At 46.0% G+C, this 18,192-nt stretch overlaps 3 protein-coding genes across 8 annotated transcripts in view; 2 read left to right on the top strand and 1 right to left on the bottom strand.

Annotated features, from left to right (window-relative positions):
• Positions 1–213: 213 nt before the first annotated feature.
• The window catches only part of TESK2 (testis associated actin remodelling kinase 2), a 171,316-nt gene continuing 153,337 nt past the window's right edge, over positions 214–18,192 (top strand). For 3 of the 6 annotated variants that reach the window (XM_035251273.3, XM_035251265.3, XM_078331560.1), the window contains exon 1: positions 8,293–8,607. The gene's annotated coding sequence lies outside the window, so the exon portion shown is untranslated. Of the gene's footprint in view, positions 872–8,292; positions 8,608–11,863; positions 11,988–18,192 lie in introns of those variants that run through there. The other 3 variants (XM_078331559.1, XM_035251270.3, XM_054259285.2) reach the window with 2 other exon arrangements.
• Positions 235–2,808, top strand: CCDC163 (CCDC163 homolog). The gene is made up of 5 exons (XM_078333114.1): positions 235–356; positions 619–839; positions 926–983; positions 1,332–1,413; positions 2,223–2,808. Exons 2-5 carry the CDS (start codon positions 679–681, stop codon positions 2,663–2,665), a joined length of 744 nt encoding a protein of 247 aa, XP_078189240.1. The 5' UTR covers positions 235–356; positions 619–678; the 3' UTR covers positions 2,666–2,808.
• On the bottom strand, positions 16,562–17,570 carry LOC128932643 (heterogeneous nuclear ribonucleoprotein A1-like). Its single transcript, XM_054259293.2, has one exon. It carries the CDS (start codon positions 17,568–17,570, stop codon positions 16,611–16,613), a length of 960 nt encoding a protein of 319 aa, XP_054115268.1. The 3' UTR covers positions 16,562–16,610.

Below are 18,192 nucleotides of genomic sequence, written 5' to 3'. Positions count from 1 at the left end.
ACTACTGGGCCGTTACGTTTTAAGGCAGCTTCGACTACCTTTCCCAGATAGCATTGGGTCCAGTAGCGGGACATTATTGGCTATGCGCGATGCATCTTGGGATGCGTAGTTTGTTTGATCATTGGAGACAGCCACGCGGAATCAGGAGGACTCAGTTTCCCAGCAAGCTTCACGGTGGATGTGTGCATGTACGAGTCTCTTCCAGGGAAAGGTAGTTCCTCCGCCTCCATCGCCGATTGTGTTCGCGAGAGGCGAACTTAGTTTCCCAGGTGGCCCTGCGGCAGCCAGTCCAAAGTCGGACTTTCAAAACCAACACGAAGTTTTGAACCCGGCGGCGGCAGTTGTTGCTTGCACAGGTTTGGCGTGATAGCGTCAGTGTACTTGTTCTGGGGAGGTCTCGATCAGGTTCTGGCACCTTCAAGCCCCACCTGATATCTGCGTATCAACAGAATATCAGGCTTTTCCTCCAGTTCCCCAAGAGCTCCCCTCCTTTCTGTAATTCCAGAATCACAGTTTTGGTCTGATAGTTCATCCGCTTATCCCGAATGTTGCATCCTCACTTTCCTCTTTCCATCTACCGTGGTGGCTTTTCCTGGGCTGTACATTGGATATTCCCAGCTGGGAGAGCAAGCACAAGACACCAGGGAGCCAGACCCTTGCCGCTCCCCGCCACAGGATATGAATAGGAGCCTCAGCCGGTTTGAGCAGCTCAGTGTGCTTCTCAACGCTACTGATGGAAATGTATCCCAAATTAAGGTGAGGGGTCAGTGGAGGCCCCCAGTTTGCGTGGGCAGGTTAAAGGACTCTCAGAGCTCATTGGCCCGTGCAACTGTTTTATAGCGGCGGATCCCTCTGGGGGTCTCCACCGCAGGTAAGTAATGTCTTTCTACTTACATCCCCTTTCTCTTTCTGTGCCTTCTTCCAGTGCCTGTATCTACCATTACTCCTTCCAAATTCCCACCCTGTCCTTTCGCCTAAACTCTGTTTCCCCACACAGACCCTGCACTTAACCCTTCCTTATTCCCTCAACAGGGGACCTGTCTGAAACCTGGATTTCCTCTCATCACTTGCCTCTGCAGTTAGGAGTCCAAGCTCAACAGCTTTGAGCTTTAGAGACTCCCACATCCCCAGGCTGAGATTGGCCTGAGTCCTATAGCCTATCCTCTCTCTCTAAGATGAAGTTACTATTCTGTGATCCCAGGTTCAATCTCAGGCTCAGGTGAGGCTTGGAGTCCTCAATGTGTATATGTGATGTTTGTGTGAGATGAGGATACTAGGGGTTGGGAAAATCTGTTACACAGTAGCTCATGTGTTTTTTTCTGCCTGGGTAGGTGACTGGGGCACTAAGGCAGGCAGTGCAGGGCCTGCTAGAAGAGCGAGAGCAGCAGAAGTACCAGATCAGTGTCCTGGAAGGTATTTGGCCAGTTCTTTTCTTTGTACACACAACTTCATATGTATGCACACAATTTTGCCACACACATGTTATATGTGTACATATATCTTGATTTGCAAGTAGAGTATGTAGGCTTTTCTGAAACTCTTAGAGAGGATGATCCCCAACTAGTTTCACTATAGTATCACATTAAGATTGCTGCAGGGGGGCCCAAAGGGGAGGCTCTTCTGGAGCAATGCCTGGAGGAGCTGAGATGGGCCTTCTGAGCCAGGTGTAGAAGCAAGCCCAAGTTCAGTTGCAAACAAGACCAGGAAAGTGCAGTACTACCAATGGCCTTCCTCAGGAGCTGCAGACTAAGTGATAGGTAAGACCTTACCTTCTTCTTCTTCCTTTTTTTTTTTGAGACAGAGTTTCGCTCTTGTTACCCAGGCTGCAGTGCAATGGCGCGATCTTGGCTCTCTGCAACCTCCACCTCCCAGGGTCAGGCGGTTCTCCTGCCTCAGCCTCCCTAGTAGCTGGGATTACAGGTGCCCACCGCCATGCCTGGCTAATTTTGTATTTTTAGTAGAGACGGGTTCCATCATCTTGGCCAGGCTGGTCTCGAACTCCTGACCTCAAATGATCTACCTGCCTTGGCCTTGCAAAGTGCTGGAATTATAGGTGTGAGCCACCACACTCGGCCTGGAAAATCTTGCTCTCCTATTAAGTGACCATGACTCCAACTGCCTGAGCTACTGAGAAGTCTGGCCAAGTATTTTGTTGCACTCTTTGCCTCTCATGATTTGAGTTTAGTCTCTTCAGTCACTTTGGAAGCTTCCCAACAGCTGAGCAAGAATGTTTCTGTCTCAGTTTTCAGCACCAGGCTGGCCACAGGCAGGGAGGGAGAAGGAAAGAAGTTGGGGAACAGCCCCCTTACATTCTTTCTCATCTGCAGGCCAGCACCAGGAGCTGCTGCTGAAACAGCTGGCTAAGGGACGACAGTCTCAGGCCAGCAGTTATAAAGTAGCACTAGGATCAGACTCGTCTGCAAATTTCTCTATGGAGGACCCTTCCTTGCTCTCTTTATCTTGTTCTGCATACAGGCCAGGATACTTTCTCTTGTCCTGTCTCCTTCCCTCTCTTCCTCTGCTGACTCTTTCTCTTTCCAGAGCTCTTCTTTCTAACCCTTCTGCTCCCTGCATGAGAAACTGTCCTCACCCACATGAGGGTTCCGAGTGTGCTGAAGAGGACAGTCATGGGGAGGGAGAGAGGGAAAGATTTGGTTCCACCTGAGCCCATGATCTGACAGATGTTGGAGCAGTTGCAAAGTGGCCAGTAAGGCAAGGGTCATACCCTGGAAGCTGCCAGGACAGAGGGCCAAGATGCCTGGAGGAAGCACAATCTCCTCAGGTCAGGGAATGTGGGCTCTGTGCCCGTAGAGGGGATTTGTCTCAAAGGTCAGGCACTGGGGACCAAAGTTCAGCTATCCTAGATTTGGCTTGGGCTTATAGGGACATTATGAGTATCTGGATTGTAGCCCATAAGGGCATTCTTTACTTGATATGGAGTCACTGAGGTACCTTTATATGTTTGGATGTTAAAGAGGGAGGAGATTGGCTGGTCACAGTAGCTCATGCCTATAATCACAGCACTTTGGGAGGCCAAGGTGGGTGGATCACCTAGGTTGGGAGATCGAGATCAGCCTGACCAACATAGAGAAACCCCATCTCTACTAAAAATACAAAATCACCCTGGTGTGGTGGCACATGCCTGTAATCCCAGCTACTGGGGAGGCTGAGACAGGAGAATCACTTAAACCCAGGAGGCTCAGGTTGCAGTGAGCCGAGATCGCACCATTGCATTCCAGCCTGGGCAACGAGAGCAAAACTCTGTCTCAAAAAAAAAAAAAAAGTTCAAGACCAGCTTGCCTAACATGGTAAAACTCCATCTCTACAAAAATTGGCTGGGCATGATGGCAGGTGTCTGTAATCCCAGCAACTCGGGAGGCTGAGGTGGGAGAATTACTTGAACCCAGGAGGTGGAGCCGAGATCATGCCATTATATACTCCAGCCTGGGTGACAGAGTGACACTTTGTCTCAAAAAAAAAAAAAAAAAGGTGGGGAGGAGACCAGAGTCCTAGTCTCAGGCAGGAGGACAGTTCTGTGCTGGAAGGGCTCCCTTGACACATCATTATCATCTCTGTTTCTGGTTCTGTTTCCTTTTCCAGGATCTCCATTCATGTTCTCCAATCTAAGCTGTTTCTGGGCTGCCTGCCTCTCCCCTCTTGATGTAGCTATTATCTGTCCTCTCTACTGAGGCTTTTCACTGCCTGCCCACCCTTGCCGCCAAACTGCAATAAAATGATTTAACCCTCCCTGATGTGTTTTCTATGAGTCAGCACCACATGGGATAGAATCAGCTATACCTGTTAATCTTCCTGTTTCTTGAAGTGCTTTCTATACCTCTACTCTTGAAATCCAAGTTCATAGACATTTATAGATGTACTGTTTTTTTCTGTTGTTGAGATGGAGTCTTGCTCTGTCACTCAGGCTGGAGTGCAGTGGTGCCATCTCAGCTCGCAGCAACCTCCGCCTCCCAGGTTCAAGCGATTTTCCTGCCTCAGCCTCCTGAGTAGCTGGGATTATGGGCACGTGCCACCATGCCTGGCTAATTTTTATATTTTTAGTAGAGATGGGGTAGCTAGTCTTAAACTTGTGATCTCAAGTGATCCTCCTGCTTTGGCCTCCCAAAGTGCTGGGATTACAGGTGTGAGCCACTGTGCTTGGCCTACAGTTGTACCTTCTGAGTGCAAGCTCAGTGGAACTTGGAAAGAGATGGGAGCTCCCATTCTAGTAAGTAGAATGAAGTAGGATACTGTTCTGGGGCAGTAGTGCTAGGGGATGCAATGGAGGATGAGATATTCTGGTGGGACCTGGATCTGGACAGTAGGAGGCTACCTTTCCTCATCTCCAGCTTCTGCCTTTTTTTTTTTTTTTGAGACAAGATCTTACTCTGTCGCCCACGCTGGAGTGCAGTAACATGATTTTGGCTCACTGCAGCTATCCCTCCTGGGCTAAAGCAATCCTCCTACCTTAGCCTCCCTAGTAATAATATATGGGATTATAGGCACACACCATCATGCCTGGCTAATTTTTTTGTATTTTTTGTAGGGATGGGGTGCCCAGGCTGGTCTTGAACTCCTGGGCTCAACTGATTCCCCTGCTTCAGCCTTCCAAAGTGTTGGCATTACAGGTGTGAGCTCCACGCCTGGCCCCAGCTTCTGCTGCTTGAGGCTCTTTCCAGCATTTCCGCACATCATCCTTAGCAGCCCAGACTGCATTTCTGTAGCAGCCTCTTCCCTGGTCTCTTTTCAGTGTCTCTGCCTTTAATCCAGTGGCTTTAAGAATGTTTTGGGCCAGGCACGGTTGCTCATGCCTGTAATCCCAGCACTTTGGGAGGCCAAGGTGGGCGGATCACCTGAGATCAGGAGTTTAAGACCAGCCTGGCCAAGATGGCAAAACCCTGTGTCTACTGAAAATACAAAAATTAGCCGGGCATGGTGGCGTGTGCTATTCTGGTGGCTGAGGCAGGAAAATCGCTTGAATCTAGGAGGCAGAGATTGCAGTGAGCTGAGATCGCACCACTGCACTCCAGCCTGGGTGACAGAGCAAGACTCCATCTCAAAAAAAAAAATTGGCTGTGAAATAAGAAATACAACAGTAAGAAATACAATTTACTGGCTGGGCATAGTGGCTCACACCTGTAATCCCAGCACTTTGGGATGCCAAGGCAGGTGGATCACGAGGTCAAGCGTTCAAAACCAGCCTGGCTATCATGGTGAAACCCAGTCTCTACCAAAAATACAAAAATTAGTCGAGCATGGTGGCAGGTGCCTGTAATCCCAGCTACTTGGGAGGCTGAAGCAGAGAATTGCATAAACCCGGGAGGTAAAGGTTGAAGTGAGCTGTGATCAGGTCACTGCGCTCTAGACTGGGTGACAGAGTGAGACTCAGTCTCAAGAAAAAAAAAAAAAGAAATACAATTTATATTGTGACATAGTAAATATGTGTTTAGATTTATTAAGTGAAACTAAAATTTTATGATTTAATTTTTTCCTTAGCAGGAGTGATATACTCTGATATTTTCTTTTTATTATATTTCATTTAAAAATGCCTTGTGACTAATGATCCTGATCCTTTCACTACCTGGAAAACATGGAACATGGACTGTGTGGGTCCACTTTTTTTTTTTTTTGGAGATAGATTTTCACTCTGTTACTCAGGCTGGAGTGCAGTGGTGAGATCACAGCTAACTGGAGCCTCAACTTCCTGGGATCAAGCGATCTTCCCACCTCAGGCTCCCAAGTAGCTAGGACCGCAGGCATGCGCCACCATGCACGGCTAATTTTTTGTACTTTTTGTAAAGACAGGGTTTCACCGTCTTGCCCAGGCTAGTCTCGAACTCCTGGGCTTAAGTGATCTTCCTGCCTCAGTCTCCCAGAGCCCAAAATTTGGGATGACAGCCTGAGCCAACATACCCAACCTCAACAGAAATATTAAATAGAAATGTGGAAAATTGTTATTTGAGCTGTCACCAGGTGGCAGCACATGATTTGTTCCCATCTCTTTCCAAGTTCCACTGAGCTTGTACTCAAAAGGTACAGCTATAGGCTGAGCGCAGTGGTTCACACTTTTAATCGCGGCACTTTGGGAGGTCAAGGCAGGGGGATCACTTGAGATCAGAAGCCTTTGCTCAGGGGGACTGGGCTGGGGTGATCTCTCTTCTCCCTTCAGAGATTCTGTGAGCTACCTACCAATTAATCTTCCTAACACTGCCCTGTTTAGTTTATGGTCCTGCTCAAGAATAGCTCTCACAGCATAAAAAACAAAGCACAAATCTGAAAATTGGCATTTAAGCCCACCCCACATGCAGCCTCTTCTCTCTCCAATATCTCCTACGACACTTCTTTGATTCTTTTTATTTTTTGAGACAGGGTCCTGCTCTGCTGTCCAGGCTGTAGTGCAGTGGCACCATCCACAGCTCACTGTAGCCCTGACCTCCTGGGCTCAGGTGATCTTTCAGCCTCAGCCTCCCAAGTAGCTAGGACCACAAGTACATGCCACCATGCCAGGCTAACTTTTTTTCTGTACAGACAGGGTCTTGCTTTGTTGCCCAGGCTGGTCTCAATCTCCTGGCCTCAAATGATCCACGTTGGCCTCCCAAAGTGCTGGGATTACAGAAATGAATTACCAGGCCTGGCCATATTTCTTAAACTTTTTTTGCTACCAGGAATGCATGCCATCTATACTCTTCCAGGAGGATGGAAGTCTAAAGATGCCTGAAAAGGGGTCTCTATCCCCGGGGAGTGCTGATACAGTAAAGCCGATACTACTTGCTCTTGCCCTCCTCCTGTTCCAGTTTCCTCAAACATGAGATTATGAGCTCCTGAGGTCTAGGCACATGCAAAGAGTGAAGAAATATGTGCCTGTTGAACAGCTGGGCAGAATTCTTAGCTGAAATCAGTGGCTCACATCTGTAATCCCTGCACTCTGGGAGACCGAGGTGGATGGATCACTTGAGTCTGGGAGTTCCAGACCAGCCTGGGCAATATGGCAAACTCTGTCTCTACAAAAAATTGGGTTGGGTGCGGTGGCTCATGCCCATAATCCCAGCACTTTTGGAGGCCGAGGTGGGCAAATCACGAGGTCAAGAGATTGAGACCATCCTGGCCAATATAGTGAAACCCCGTCTCTGCTAAAAATAAAAAAAATAGGCCGGGCGCAGTGGCTCACACCTGTAATCCCAGCACTTTGGGAGGCCGAGGTGGGTGGATCACCTGAGGTCAGGAGTTTGAGACCAACTTGGCCAACAAGGTGAAACTCCGTCTCTTAAAAAAAAAAAAAAAAATTAGCTGGGTGTGGTGGCACATACCTGTAGTCGCAGCTGCTAGGGAGGCTGAGGCAGGAGAATTGCTTGAACCTGCACTCCAGTCTGGCAATAGAGGAAGACTCAATCTAAAAAAAAAAAAAAAAATTAGCTGGGCATGCTGGTGTGCGCCTCTAGTCCCAGCTATACCCTGGAGTGTGAATTAGGAGATTCATCTTAGTCCAGGAGTTTGAGGCTGCAAGTGAACCGTGATCACCACTGCACTCCATCCTGGGCGACAGAGTGAGACCCTTCTAAAAAGAAAAACAAAAACAGAAAAACAAAACCCAACCAAAAAACCCAACTTATTCCCCACCAGCTTTCTTTCAAAATCTGTTTTCAAGCTAGCTGAAGTGTTATCTCCTCTAAGCCTTCACCGAATCGAATCTCTTAGTCCTGATCAATTGCTTCCCTAGCATTTTATTTAGCTCTACTGATTGCTCTATTTCGAGTCGCTTTTATTTATATATATTTTTCCTCCTCACTATACTGAGATCCTGCAGGACGCCGCATTCTTACTGCTTTTCCTTACTCAGCTATACCTTGACCAACCCGAACGCCGCGCCAGTCGAATCCATTTTCAGTTGGTTTTATAAGTTACCAATCGTTTCTGTGTTTAACATATTTATTGGTCCATCTTGTGTTTACTGCCCCGCGCTCTAAGAGGCTCCTGGACTTGGGTTTCCCCAGGTGTATTCCCTCCTCCTCGGTTCCGCCTTTCCCACACACTGCTTCTTCTGTTTTTACCTCGCCTTCCTCCCTATTCGTTCCCTTCGTCCTCCGGAGTTGGCGCCTACGGCTGTTGATTGGCTTTTCTGGACGCCCATTGTGCCCACCCTCATACCACGTGGCATTCCTAGCGCTAATTGGGCAATTCCACTAGCTCGTTTATCAGGAGTTGACGGTTGATTGGCTACTCTGCGGGAGGGCTTAAGGGGGCGTGGTCAGTCGAGACCCCGCCCCCATCCCCCCTGCTGGGCCGGGCAGGCGTTTCAGTCTCTAGCGGCCCCGGAGCTCGGTAGCGCTGCTAGCTGCCCTCTTGGTTTCTCTGGTCGGATTGTCCTCCTGGCCCTGCCAAACAGGCGGGGGGAGCGGCCCCGACTGTGGGGCCATGGCAGTAGCCTCCTCGTTCTTCGCCGCCGCTAGCTCCGTTGAGTCGCCGGCTTCTGCGCGGGGGACTCCCACCGCCTCCGAAGGCTAAGGAGCCGCTGCCACCACCAAGCTGTGAGGGTTACTATGCTCCGTCTTTGCCGCCGCCTCCCCTTCTTGCCCGAGCAGGCACCCCTCTGGCTGCTCAGTCCTGCCTCAGGTAAAGTGAAGAGAGGACGGGGGACACAAACCCCGGCATCCCGCCCGGCCCGCGCTGTCGCTCCACCTCCTCGGTCCCGGAGCAGAGGCTCTTGCGTCCCTCCGCACCCGACTGCACCCCTCGGCTTCCCAGAGGTCCCCGTCTCAGCGGCGGCGGACGCTCCCTTCCCGGCCGCTTTCCCTTTTCCTTCTCACTTCCCTCAGGCTCCCTACCACGTCTGTTCTCCCTTAGAACCTAGGAACCCATTAGAAGTTACCTCGCTCGCATTAGGGACCTTTCTCACTTCAGATATTCAGGGATCTTTCCTTTCCTCGGAAAACTCTTGTTTCAGAGACTTCCAGCTCCCCACTGAGCGCCTCCCTGTTCCCATACCCGCTCCTGCCTCAGAGATCTGGGCTTCTTCACTTGACTTCACTCAGACACACTCTTCCCTTGAAAACGTTCACCTCTACCCGGGAAAACACTTCCCTTCTCTCAGACCCTACTGCCTTCCCCTCTCTTTCCTTCCTTGTCATCATCTCCCCTCCTTTCCCCTCTCTGCTTTTTACGCTTCAGTTTGAAGACTGAACTAAGCCAGTGTTCAGATTTTGATAGAAGTGGAACCCAGGTTTGTGTAATTTAAAAAGCTTTAAATTGTATACCGCTGAGAAGAACTTGCTGAGGAATTTGGACTTTATGCTACGGGCATGGGGAGCCGTTGAAGGTTTTGTAAGCAGGAGTTTGGTGTGATTGCATTATCTCTGGTGAAAATATAGAGGAAGGATTGAAGGTGAAGACCATGTAGAGGCAGAAAGGCCAGGTAGGCAGAAAACGAGTGTGCTCATTCAGGCGGGAGAGAATGGCACGAAATTCCAAGAGGTTTCAATAAAGTTGAGTGGAATAGTAGGAAGTTTCTGACTTGGGTGATGGTGTGAGTCGGTAGTGGGTTTTTTTTTTTTTTTTTTTTTTTTTTTTGAGATGGAATTTCACTGTTACCCAGACTGGAGTGCAATGGCAGGATCTCGGCTCACCGCAACCTCCGCCTTCTGGATTCAAGCAATTCTTCTGCCTCAGCCTCCCGAGGAGCTGGGACTACAGGCGTGCATGCCCAGCTAATTTTTGTATTTTTAGTAGAGACGGGGGTTTCACCTTGTTGACCAGGATGGTCTGGATCTGTTGACCTCGTGATCCACCCGCCTCGGCCTTCCAAAGTGCTGGGATTATAGGCGTGAGCCGCCGCGCCCAGCCGGGTTGAATTATTAATGAGAGGAAGTGAATAAAATTATCCAGAGTTTGGTTGTGAAGGAGAGCTAATACTAGTGAAACTTGTCTTTATTGAGAATATACTATATGCCAGGTACATAAAGACGCTTTATAGATCACAACAGGCTTGTCGTTTAGATGTCAGTATCCCTCTTTTACAGCTGACAATAATGAAGACAAGGATTTGAGCAGGTATGTCAAGTTCTGAAACCTGTGTTCTTTCCATTATGGCCCATATGTGTTTTACTTTTCAGTACAGATGAAACAATTCTGTAAGTTGAGGGGAAAGTTCATCTAGGAAATATGTCAGACATTTTGTCCTTTGACACCAAAAAGATAGAAGTGAAAACGGATAACGATGCAGTAGAAAGAAAGGAAGGTGAGGGAGTTTGACAAATGGCCTTATTGATCAGTTATTTGTGGAGAAGTCAGTTTGGAGACTGAAGACACTGGCGAGTTTCTGACTTGAGTATTATGGCCATGGTAATCTTAAATGGAAAATAAACAGAATATAGATTTAACAAAAAAAGATTGTTGGCCAGGTGTGGTGGCACACTTTGGATTTTTTAATCCCAGCACTTTGGGAGGCTGAGGTGGGAGGATTACTTGACCCAGGAGTTTGAGACCCGCATGGGCAACATCATAAGACCTTGTCTCTACAGAAAATTAAAAAATTAGCTGGGTGTGGTGGTGTGTGGTTGTGGTCCCAGCTACTCGAGAGGCTGAGGTGGGAGGATTTGCTTGAGACTGGGAGACAGAGGTTGTAGTGAGTCAAGATTGCACCTCTGCACTTCAGCCTGGGCCAAAAAAAAAAAAGGAAGCAAAAGAAACTGAGGAGCTAAAAGATTGTTGACCACATTGAGGGTCCTACTAGTTAGAAATAATATATTTGTAATAGGACCCAGTAGCATGGATTTTACACTTTCTTTGACAGCCGAAGAATAGTAAGACAAAAAAGATGGTTGGATTGATTCAAAATTGGAACTTGCAGGACAGAAAGATAAAATGGGAAGCAACTTTACACTGCTATTGATAGTGTAGGAGATATGTTTGAGTCCAAGGGACCGAGCTGGGAGTTATAAGAAGCAAAAGCTATAGGGAGGCTGGTGTATTTGGAGAATAAAAAGACAATCAGAAATGTGGTTGAAGACCAGATTTTGTAAGAAATATATAATTGGATAGCTCAGAGTTCATTATTTCAAGGTAAAGACAAAAACTGGCTTAACTGGCCCGGGTGTGGTGGCTCATGCCTGTAATCTCAGCACTTTGGGAGGCCGAGGTGGGTGGATCATGAGGTCAGGAGTTTGAAACCAGCCTGGCTAACATGGTGAAACCCTGTCTCTACTAAAAATACAAAAATTAGCTGGACCTGGTGGCACATGCGCCTGTAATCCCAGCTACTCAGGAAGCTGAGGCAGGACAATCATTTGAACCCGGGAGGCGGAGGTTGCAGTGAGCCAAGATCGTGTCACTGTAACCCAGCCTGGGTGAGACATAGTCTCAAAAAACAAAACAAAACTGACTTAACTATCTCAGAGCTGTTGAAGGGGAATGGAGGTGTAGGTTATTGAAGTAGTAGGAGATTAAGGGGATGTGTTGACTGTGTCATCAGTGTGAATGTCATAGTTGTCCAGCGTGATAGAAGGATATTGAGCAGGGGAGATAGTAAGACCTACAGGTGGGCCTGCTCACAAAGGAGAGACCCAGAATTGGATTGGTGGTTCCTTGGTACTTGTTAAAAATTAGTACTGAATGGTACAGATGTTTGTGTGTGAATTAATGGTGATATCTTCAGATACTTGATGCCCTGGATATATGATGTGTTATTCTCTCTTACAGATATATGTTTGGGATAGACCCTCAAACACAAAAATCCTTTGTAAACTTGACATATGATGGGTTTTGATTCTGTTTAAAAATATATGTGCTGAGAGGCTAGGGACTCTCCACCTCAGGATCCTCAATAACTTTTTTTATGGTTTTAGTTAATTGTTCTTTTTTTTTTTTTTTTGAGATGGAGTCTTGCTCTGTCGCCGAGGCTAGAGTACAGGGCCGTGATCTTGGTTCACTGCAGCCTCTGCTTCCCAGGTTAATACGATTCTCCTGCTCCTCATCCTCCTGAGTAGCTGGGATTACAGGTGAGAGCCACACACATGGTGATAATTTTTGTATTTTTAGTAGAGATGGGGTTTCACCATGTTGGCCAGGCTGGTCTTGAACAGTTTTAGTTAATTGTAAAAAGAAAATTACACATTTACATATGCTTATTCTGGGCTTATTTAGATTAGAAAACTGACTTGCTTTTATGCTTTCTTCCCTGTATGAAAGTATTTATAGATATTTTCTTAGTGTCATACATTTCATTTTGTTTTGCAAAAAGAATGTAGTGTTGGAATTTGAAACCTATGATAAGGGCATTTATGGGTTTCATCTTCTTCTGGTAGATGAAGCCCAATTATTACCTTGTATTGTGTGGGTGATGGTGAATGTTTTGACCCAACAATGGCCATTATACTATTTACCAAGTCTTCATATGGAGATGACTTCAGTGTAATCTCACTAGTGTTATTTTTCCTGAACAATCAGAGACAGTGGCAGTTTCAGAGAAAAGCCTGCTTGTAAAAAGTTTTATATCTTCCATTCCTGAAAATTTCAAAAAGGCAGTATGATAAAAGGAAAGAACATTAGGAAAATCTTAACTATATTCAACTCTGTTGTTATTAACTATATGATAGTTAATACAAAGGCAAATTACTTATCCTTTGTGAATTTTAGTTGTTTTTTTTTTTAAGAGAAGTTTAATCATGGCCAGATGCAGTGGCTCACACCTGCAATCCCAGCACTTTGGGAGGCCAAGGCCGTCGGATCACCAGCTCAGGAGATCGACACCATCCTGGCCAACACAGTGAAACCCTGTCTCTACTAAAAATACAAAAATGAGCTGGGTGTGGTGGCGCATGCTTGTAGTCCCAGCTACTTACGAGGCTAAAGCAGGAGAATCACTTGAATCTGGGAGGCGGAGGTTGCAGTGAGCTGAGATTGCGCCACTGCATTCCAGCTGGGCAACAAGAGTGAGACTTCATATCAAAAAAACAAAAACAAACAAAAAAGAATAGACAGTTGGCCCTTGGGGCCGGGCACGGTGGCTCATGCCTGTAATCCAAGCACTTTGGAGGCCAAGGTGGGCGGATCACCAGAGGTCAGGAGTTCAAGACCAGCCTAACCAACATGGTGAAACCTCGTCTTTAAAGGAAAAAAAAAAAAAAGACAGTTGGCCCTTGGACAATATAGGGGTTGGATAGCCAACCCCTGTGCAGTAGAAAATCCAAGTGTAATTTTTTTTTTTTGAGACAGGATCATACTGTGGCTCAGGCTGGAGTGCAGTGGCAGCATCAAGGCTCACTATAGACTTACCTTTGTGGACTCAAGTGATCCTCCCCTTTTAGCCTCCTGAATGAGTAGCTGGGACCATGCCACCATGCCCAGCTATTTTGTGTGTGTGTGTGTGTGTGTGTGTGTGTGTGTGTGGAGATGGCCTCCCTATATTGCCTAGGCTGGTCTCAAACTCCTGGGCATCAACAATCCTTTCATTTCAGCCTCCCAAAGTGTTGGAATTACTGGCATGAGCCACTATGCCTTGGCCCAAGTACAATTTTTGACTCCACCCCGACCCCCTGCAAAACTTAACTACTGCTGCTGCTGTTGTTGGTGTTGCATAGCCTGGCTTCATGAATTTCCTTTTTTTTTTTTTTTTTTTGAGATGGAGTTTTGTGCTTGTCACCCAGACTGGAGTGCAATGGCACGATCTCAACTCACTGCAACCTTTACCTCCTAGGTTCAAGTGATTCTCCTGCCTCAGCCTCCCAAGTAGCTGGGATTGCAGGGGCCCACCACCATGCCCAGCTAATTTTTATATTTTTTAGTAGAGCAGGGTTTCACCATGTTGACCGGCTGGTTTCCCAAACTCCTGACCTCTCAGGTGATCCACCCACCGCAGCCTCGAAGAGTGCTGGGATTACGGGTGTGAACGACCATACTCGGCCCCACGTATAATTTTTGACCTCCCCCAAAACTTAATTTTTGCTGCTGTTCTCATTGCATAGCCTGGCTTCATGAATTTCCTTTTTTTTTTAAAATGGCTGACTACTGCCTCTGCAGATATAAATCTGTGGTATATATCAAGCAATTCAAATTTGTCTTATATTTATTTATTTATTTATTTTGATATAAACAGCCTGGCTGTTACCCAGGCTGGAGTGCAGTGGTCTGATCATAGGTCACTAGGACCTTGACCTCCCAGGCTCAAGCCATCCTCCCATCTCCGCCTCCTGAGTAGCTGGAACTACAGCTGTGTGCCACCACTCCAGGATGTTTTTATTTTTTTGTAGAGGCACAGTCTCACTATGTTACCATGGCTGGTCTCAAATTCCTGGGCTCAAGCGATCCTCCTGCCTCAGCCTCCCAAAATGCTGAGATTACAAGCATGAGCCACCACGCCTGGCCAACTTTTTCTTATAATGTCATGACTTTTCTGTTTCTTGAGAGCACTTCCAGCATTAGTGGCACTTGGTAGGGATCTCATGGTGTTATTCAGGGTTTACAGTATTGCACTAAGCATGATAAAAAATATGCAAGAACCTCGAGAGATCACTTTTTACTGTAACGCTTTTTACTGGAGGAAAGAACTGTTCATGTAGAGATGATTAGCATCACACAGCATTTTAAGGGATACTCACAATGCTTGCTCACTGAAACAGCAACAGTAGGTGGCTCCAGAATTATTATAGAAGTATAGTATATACTACAGTTAATTTTATGCAGTTATTACTTAATACTACATCTTCGCATCTTCCCATTTACTGTTGACTGTGAATGGTACTGTGTATAGTCTGTGTTTGTGTGCATAATTTTTTTTTTTTTGAGCCAGAGTTTTGCTCTTGTTGCCCAGGCTGGAGTGCAATGATGCGATCTCAGCTTACTGCAACCTCCACCTCCTGGATTCAAGCGGGTCTCCTTCCTCAGCTTCCCAAGTAACTGCGATTACAGGCATACACCACCATGCCCGGCTAATTTTGTATTTTTAGTAGAGATGGCATTTCCTCCATATTGGTCAGGCTGGTCTCGAACTCCCAACCTTGGCCTCTCAAAGTGCTGGGATTACAGGTATGAGCCACTGTGCCAGGCCTGTGTGCATAAGTTTGTATAAATTTTAACTTTTTATAATAGATTTGTATATATCTTATAGTAAATGATAGACTAGTACCTACATATATTTTCTGCATTCATGGCATAAGTTAAGACTTTTTCTTAATATTTTTTATATGTCTAAGTTAGGTGCTTTGTCTCTGAGTTTTTTCAAAGTGTTACAAATATCCAAAAATTAAAAAAATATATTTGTCGAAAAAAAATCTGTGTGTAATCCAGGTTTGCCTGTAGTTTTAGCTACTCCAAAGGCTGACTTGGGAAGACTGCCCCAGGCCAGGAGTTTGAGGCTGTAGCATGCTATGATCACACTTTGAATAGCTACTGCACATGAATAGACCTGTATGGTTCAAACTTGTGTCGTTCAAGGGTCAATTGTATAATCTTGTTTTTCCCACTTTTCATCTAAAGTTGCCCATGGTTCCCCACTATTCTGTACTTCCCACCCCCAATCTTGTTTATTTACTTCATATATCTTGGAGACCTTTCCAGATCACTACATAGAGAACTTCCACATGCCTTTTTCATGTTTTGCTTATATAAATATTATTATTGTTTTTTGAGACAGAGTCTCACTTTGTCGTCCAGGTTGGAGTGCAGTGGCATGATCTTGGCTTACTGTAACCTCTGTCTCCCGGGTTCAAGTGATTCTCTGCCTCAGCCTCCTGAGTAGTTGGGATTACAGGAGTACACCGTCACACCCAGCTCATTTTTGTATTTTTAGTAAAGATGGGGTTTGACCATGTTGGCCAGGCTAGTCTCGAACTCCTAACCTCAGGTGATCCACCCACCTTGGCATCCCAAAGTGCTGGGATTACAGGCATGAGCCACTGTGGCCTATATATATTATTTTTTTATTCATTTATTTATTATTCTTTTTTTTTTTTTTGAGACGGAGTTTCGCTCTTTTTACCCAGTTGCTGGAGTGCAATGGCGCGATCTCAGCTCATCGTAACCTCCGTCTCCTGGGTTCAAGCAATTCTCCTGCCTCAGCCTCCCAAGTAGCTGGGACTACAGGCATGCGCCACCATGCCCAGCTAATTTTTGTATTTTTAGTAGAGATGGGGTTTCACCATGTTGACCAGGATGGTCTCTCTCTCTTGACCTTGTGATCCACCCGTCTCGGCCTCCCAAAGTGCTGGGATTATAGGCGTGAGCCACCGCGCTCGGCTATTTATTATTCTTTTCTTTTCTTTTCTTTCTTTTTTTTTTTTAAAAAAGACATTTATTCAGTGTCACGATCAGACTATTACATTTAGCAATCAACAACATGGGTGTAAAAAAAAAAAAAGAAAAAAAATCTACATTAAAACCCTTTGTTGGAATGCTTTATACTTTCTACAGAACAGAAACTAAAATAACCTGTTATACAATTAGTCACAAATACAGTCCTCAAGTTTTTTTTGCCCATACACATGAGTATTTGTCTAAATCATGTCTTCTTTGTAGCAGCTAGGCCCTGCCACCACTGCACTTGGCTGAGTTCACAGGTCCGCTGTAACCTGTAGCTTCCCTGTCACTTCTCTGGCTCCCCTCTCCTGCTAAGCTTTGTTTCCTAATTAGTATCTTCTGCCACTGCCATAGCTACTGCTGATACTGGAACCACCACAGCCATCTTGGTTTCGTGGTTTGGCAAAGTATTGGCCGCCACCACCATAGGGACCAGAGCTTCTGCCCCCAAAGATTCCTCCCTTCATGGATCCAAAATTTGAAGACTGATTGTTGTAATTGCCAAAATCATTGTAGCTTCCACCACCTCCAAAATGGCTTCCGTCATTACCAAATCCATTATAGCCAACCCCACTGCCACCATATCCACCACCACCATGGCTGCCACCAAAGCCACCATGACCACTGAAGTTTCCTCCATGACCAAAGTTGTCATTCCCACCAAAACCACCTCCATGACCACCACCAAAGTTTCCAGAACCACTTCTACCTCTTTGGCTGGATGAAGCACTAGCCATCTCTTGCTTTGACAGGGCTTTCCTAACTTCACAGTTGTGGCCATTCACAGTATGGTATTTCTGAATGACAATCTTATCCACAGAGTCATGGTCATTGAAGGTTACAAAGGTAAAGCCCCTTTTCTTGCCACTGCCTCGGTCAGTCATGATTTCAATCACTTCAATTTGTCCATACTGTTCAAAATAATCTCTTAGGTGATGTTCTTCAGTGTCTTCTTTAATGCCACCAACGAATATTTTTTTCACAGTTAAGTAGGCACCTGGTCTTTGAGAATCTTCTCTTGAGACAGCTCTCTTTGGTTCCACAACTCTTCTATCCACTTTGTGTGGCCTTGCATTCATGGCTGCATCCACCTCCTCCACAGTTGCATACATGAAGAACCCAAAGCCCCTGGAGTGCTTGGTGTTTGGATCTCTCATTACCACACAGTCAGTGAGCATTTCCCATTGCTCAAAATGGCTCCTCAGGCTCTCATTGGTTTCAAAGCTCAACCCTCCAATGAAGAGCTTCCTCAGTTGTTCTGGCTCTTTAGGAGACTCTGACTTAGACATGATCGCAGGGAGAAGAGAGACTTTAATGATGCTTCTTTGGCGGCATCCATGGGCAGAAAGGAGCAAACTCTTTTTTAAATTGCATTTTAGGTTTTGGGGTACATGTGAAGAACATGCAAGATTGTTGCATAGGTACGCACATGGCAGTGTGATTTGCTACCTTCATCCCCATCACCTTTATCTGGCATTTCTCCCCATGCTATCTCTCCCCAACTCCCCACCCCCCTGTTATTCTCTCTTTAAACACCTGCATAGTATTCCATTGAATGGATGTATCATAATTTATTTAACTAATTTCTTATAATGGACATTTATGTTCCCAGTGTTTTGATATTTATAAACAATGCTATAAAAAGGACCCTTGAACATGTCATTTTATACGTGTGCAAGGATATTTGTGGGATAAATTCACAGAAGTGAGATTTCTAAATTAAAAGATGTATAGGCCAGTCACCATATCTCACACCTGTAATCTCAGCACTTTGGGAAGCTGATGTAGGAAGCTCGCTTGAGCCCAGGAGTTCAAGACCAGCCTGGGTAATATAGTGAGACCTCATCTCTACAAAAATTAAAAAATTCGGTGGCTCAAGCCTGTAATCCCAGTACTTTGGGAGGCCGAGGC

The sequence above is a fragment of the Callithrix jacchus genome, chromosome 7 (assembly GCF_049354715.1).
Source record: "Callithrix jacchus isolate 240 chromosome 7, calJac240_pri, whole genome shotgun sequence".
NCBI lineage: Eukaryota > Metazoa > Chordata > Mammalia > Primates > Cebidae > Callithrix > Callithrix jacchus.
This window is presented reverse-complemented; position numbering and strand designations above follow the sequence as displayed.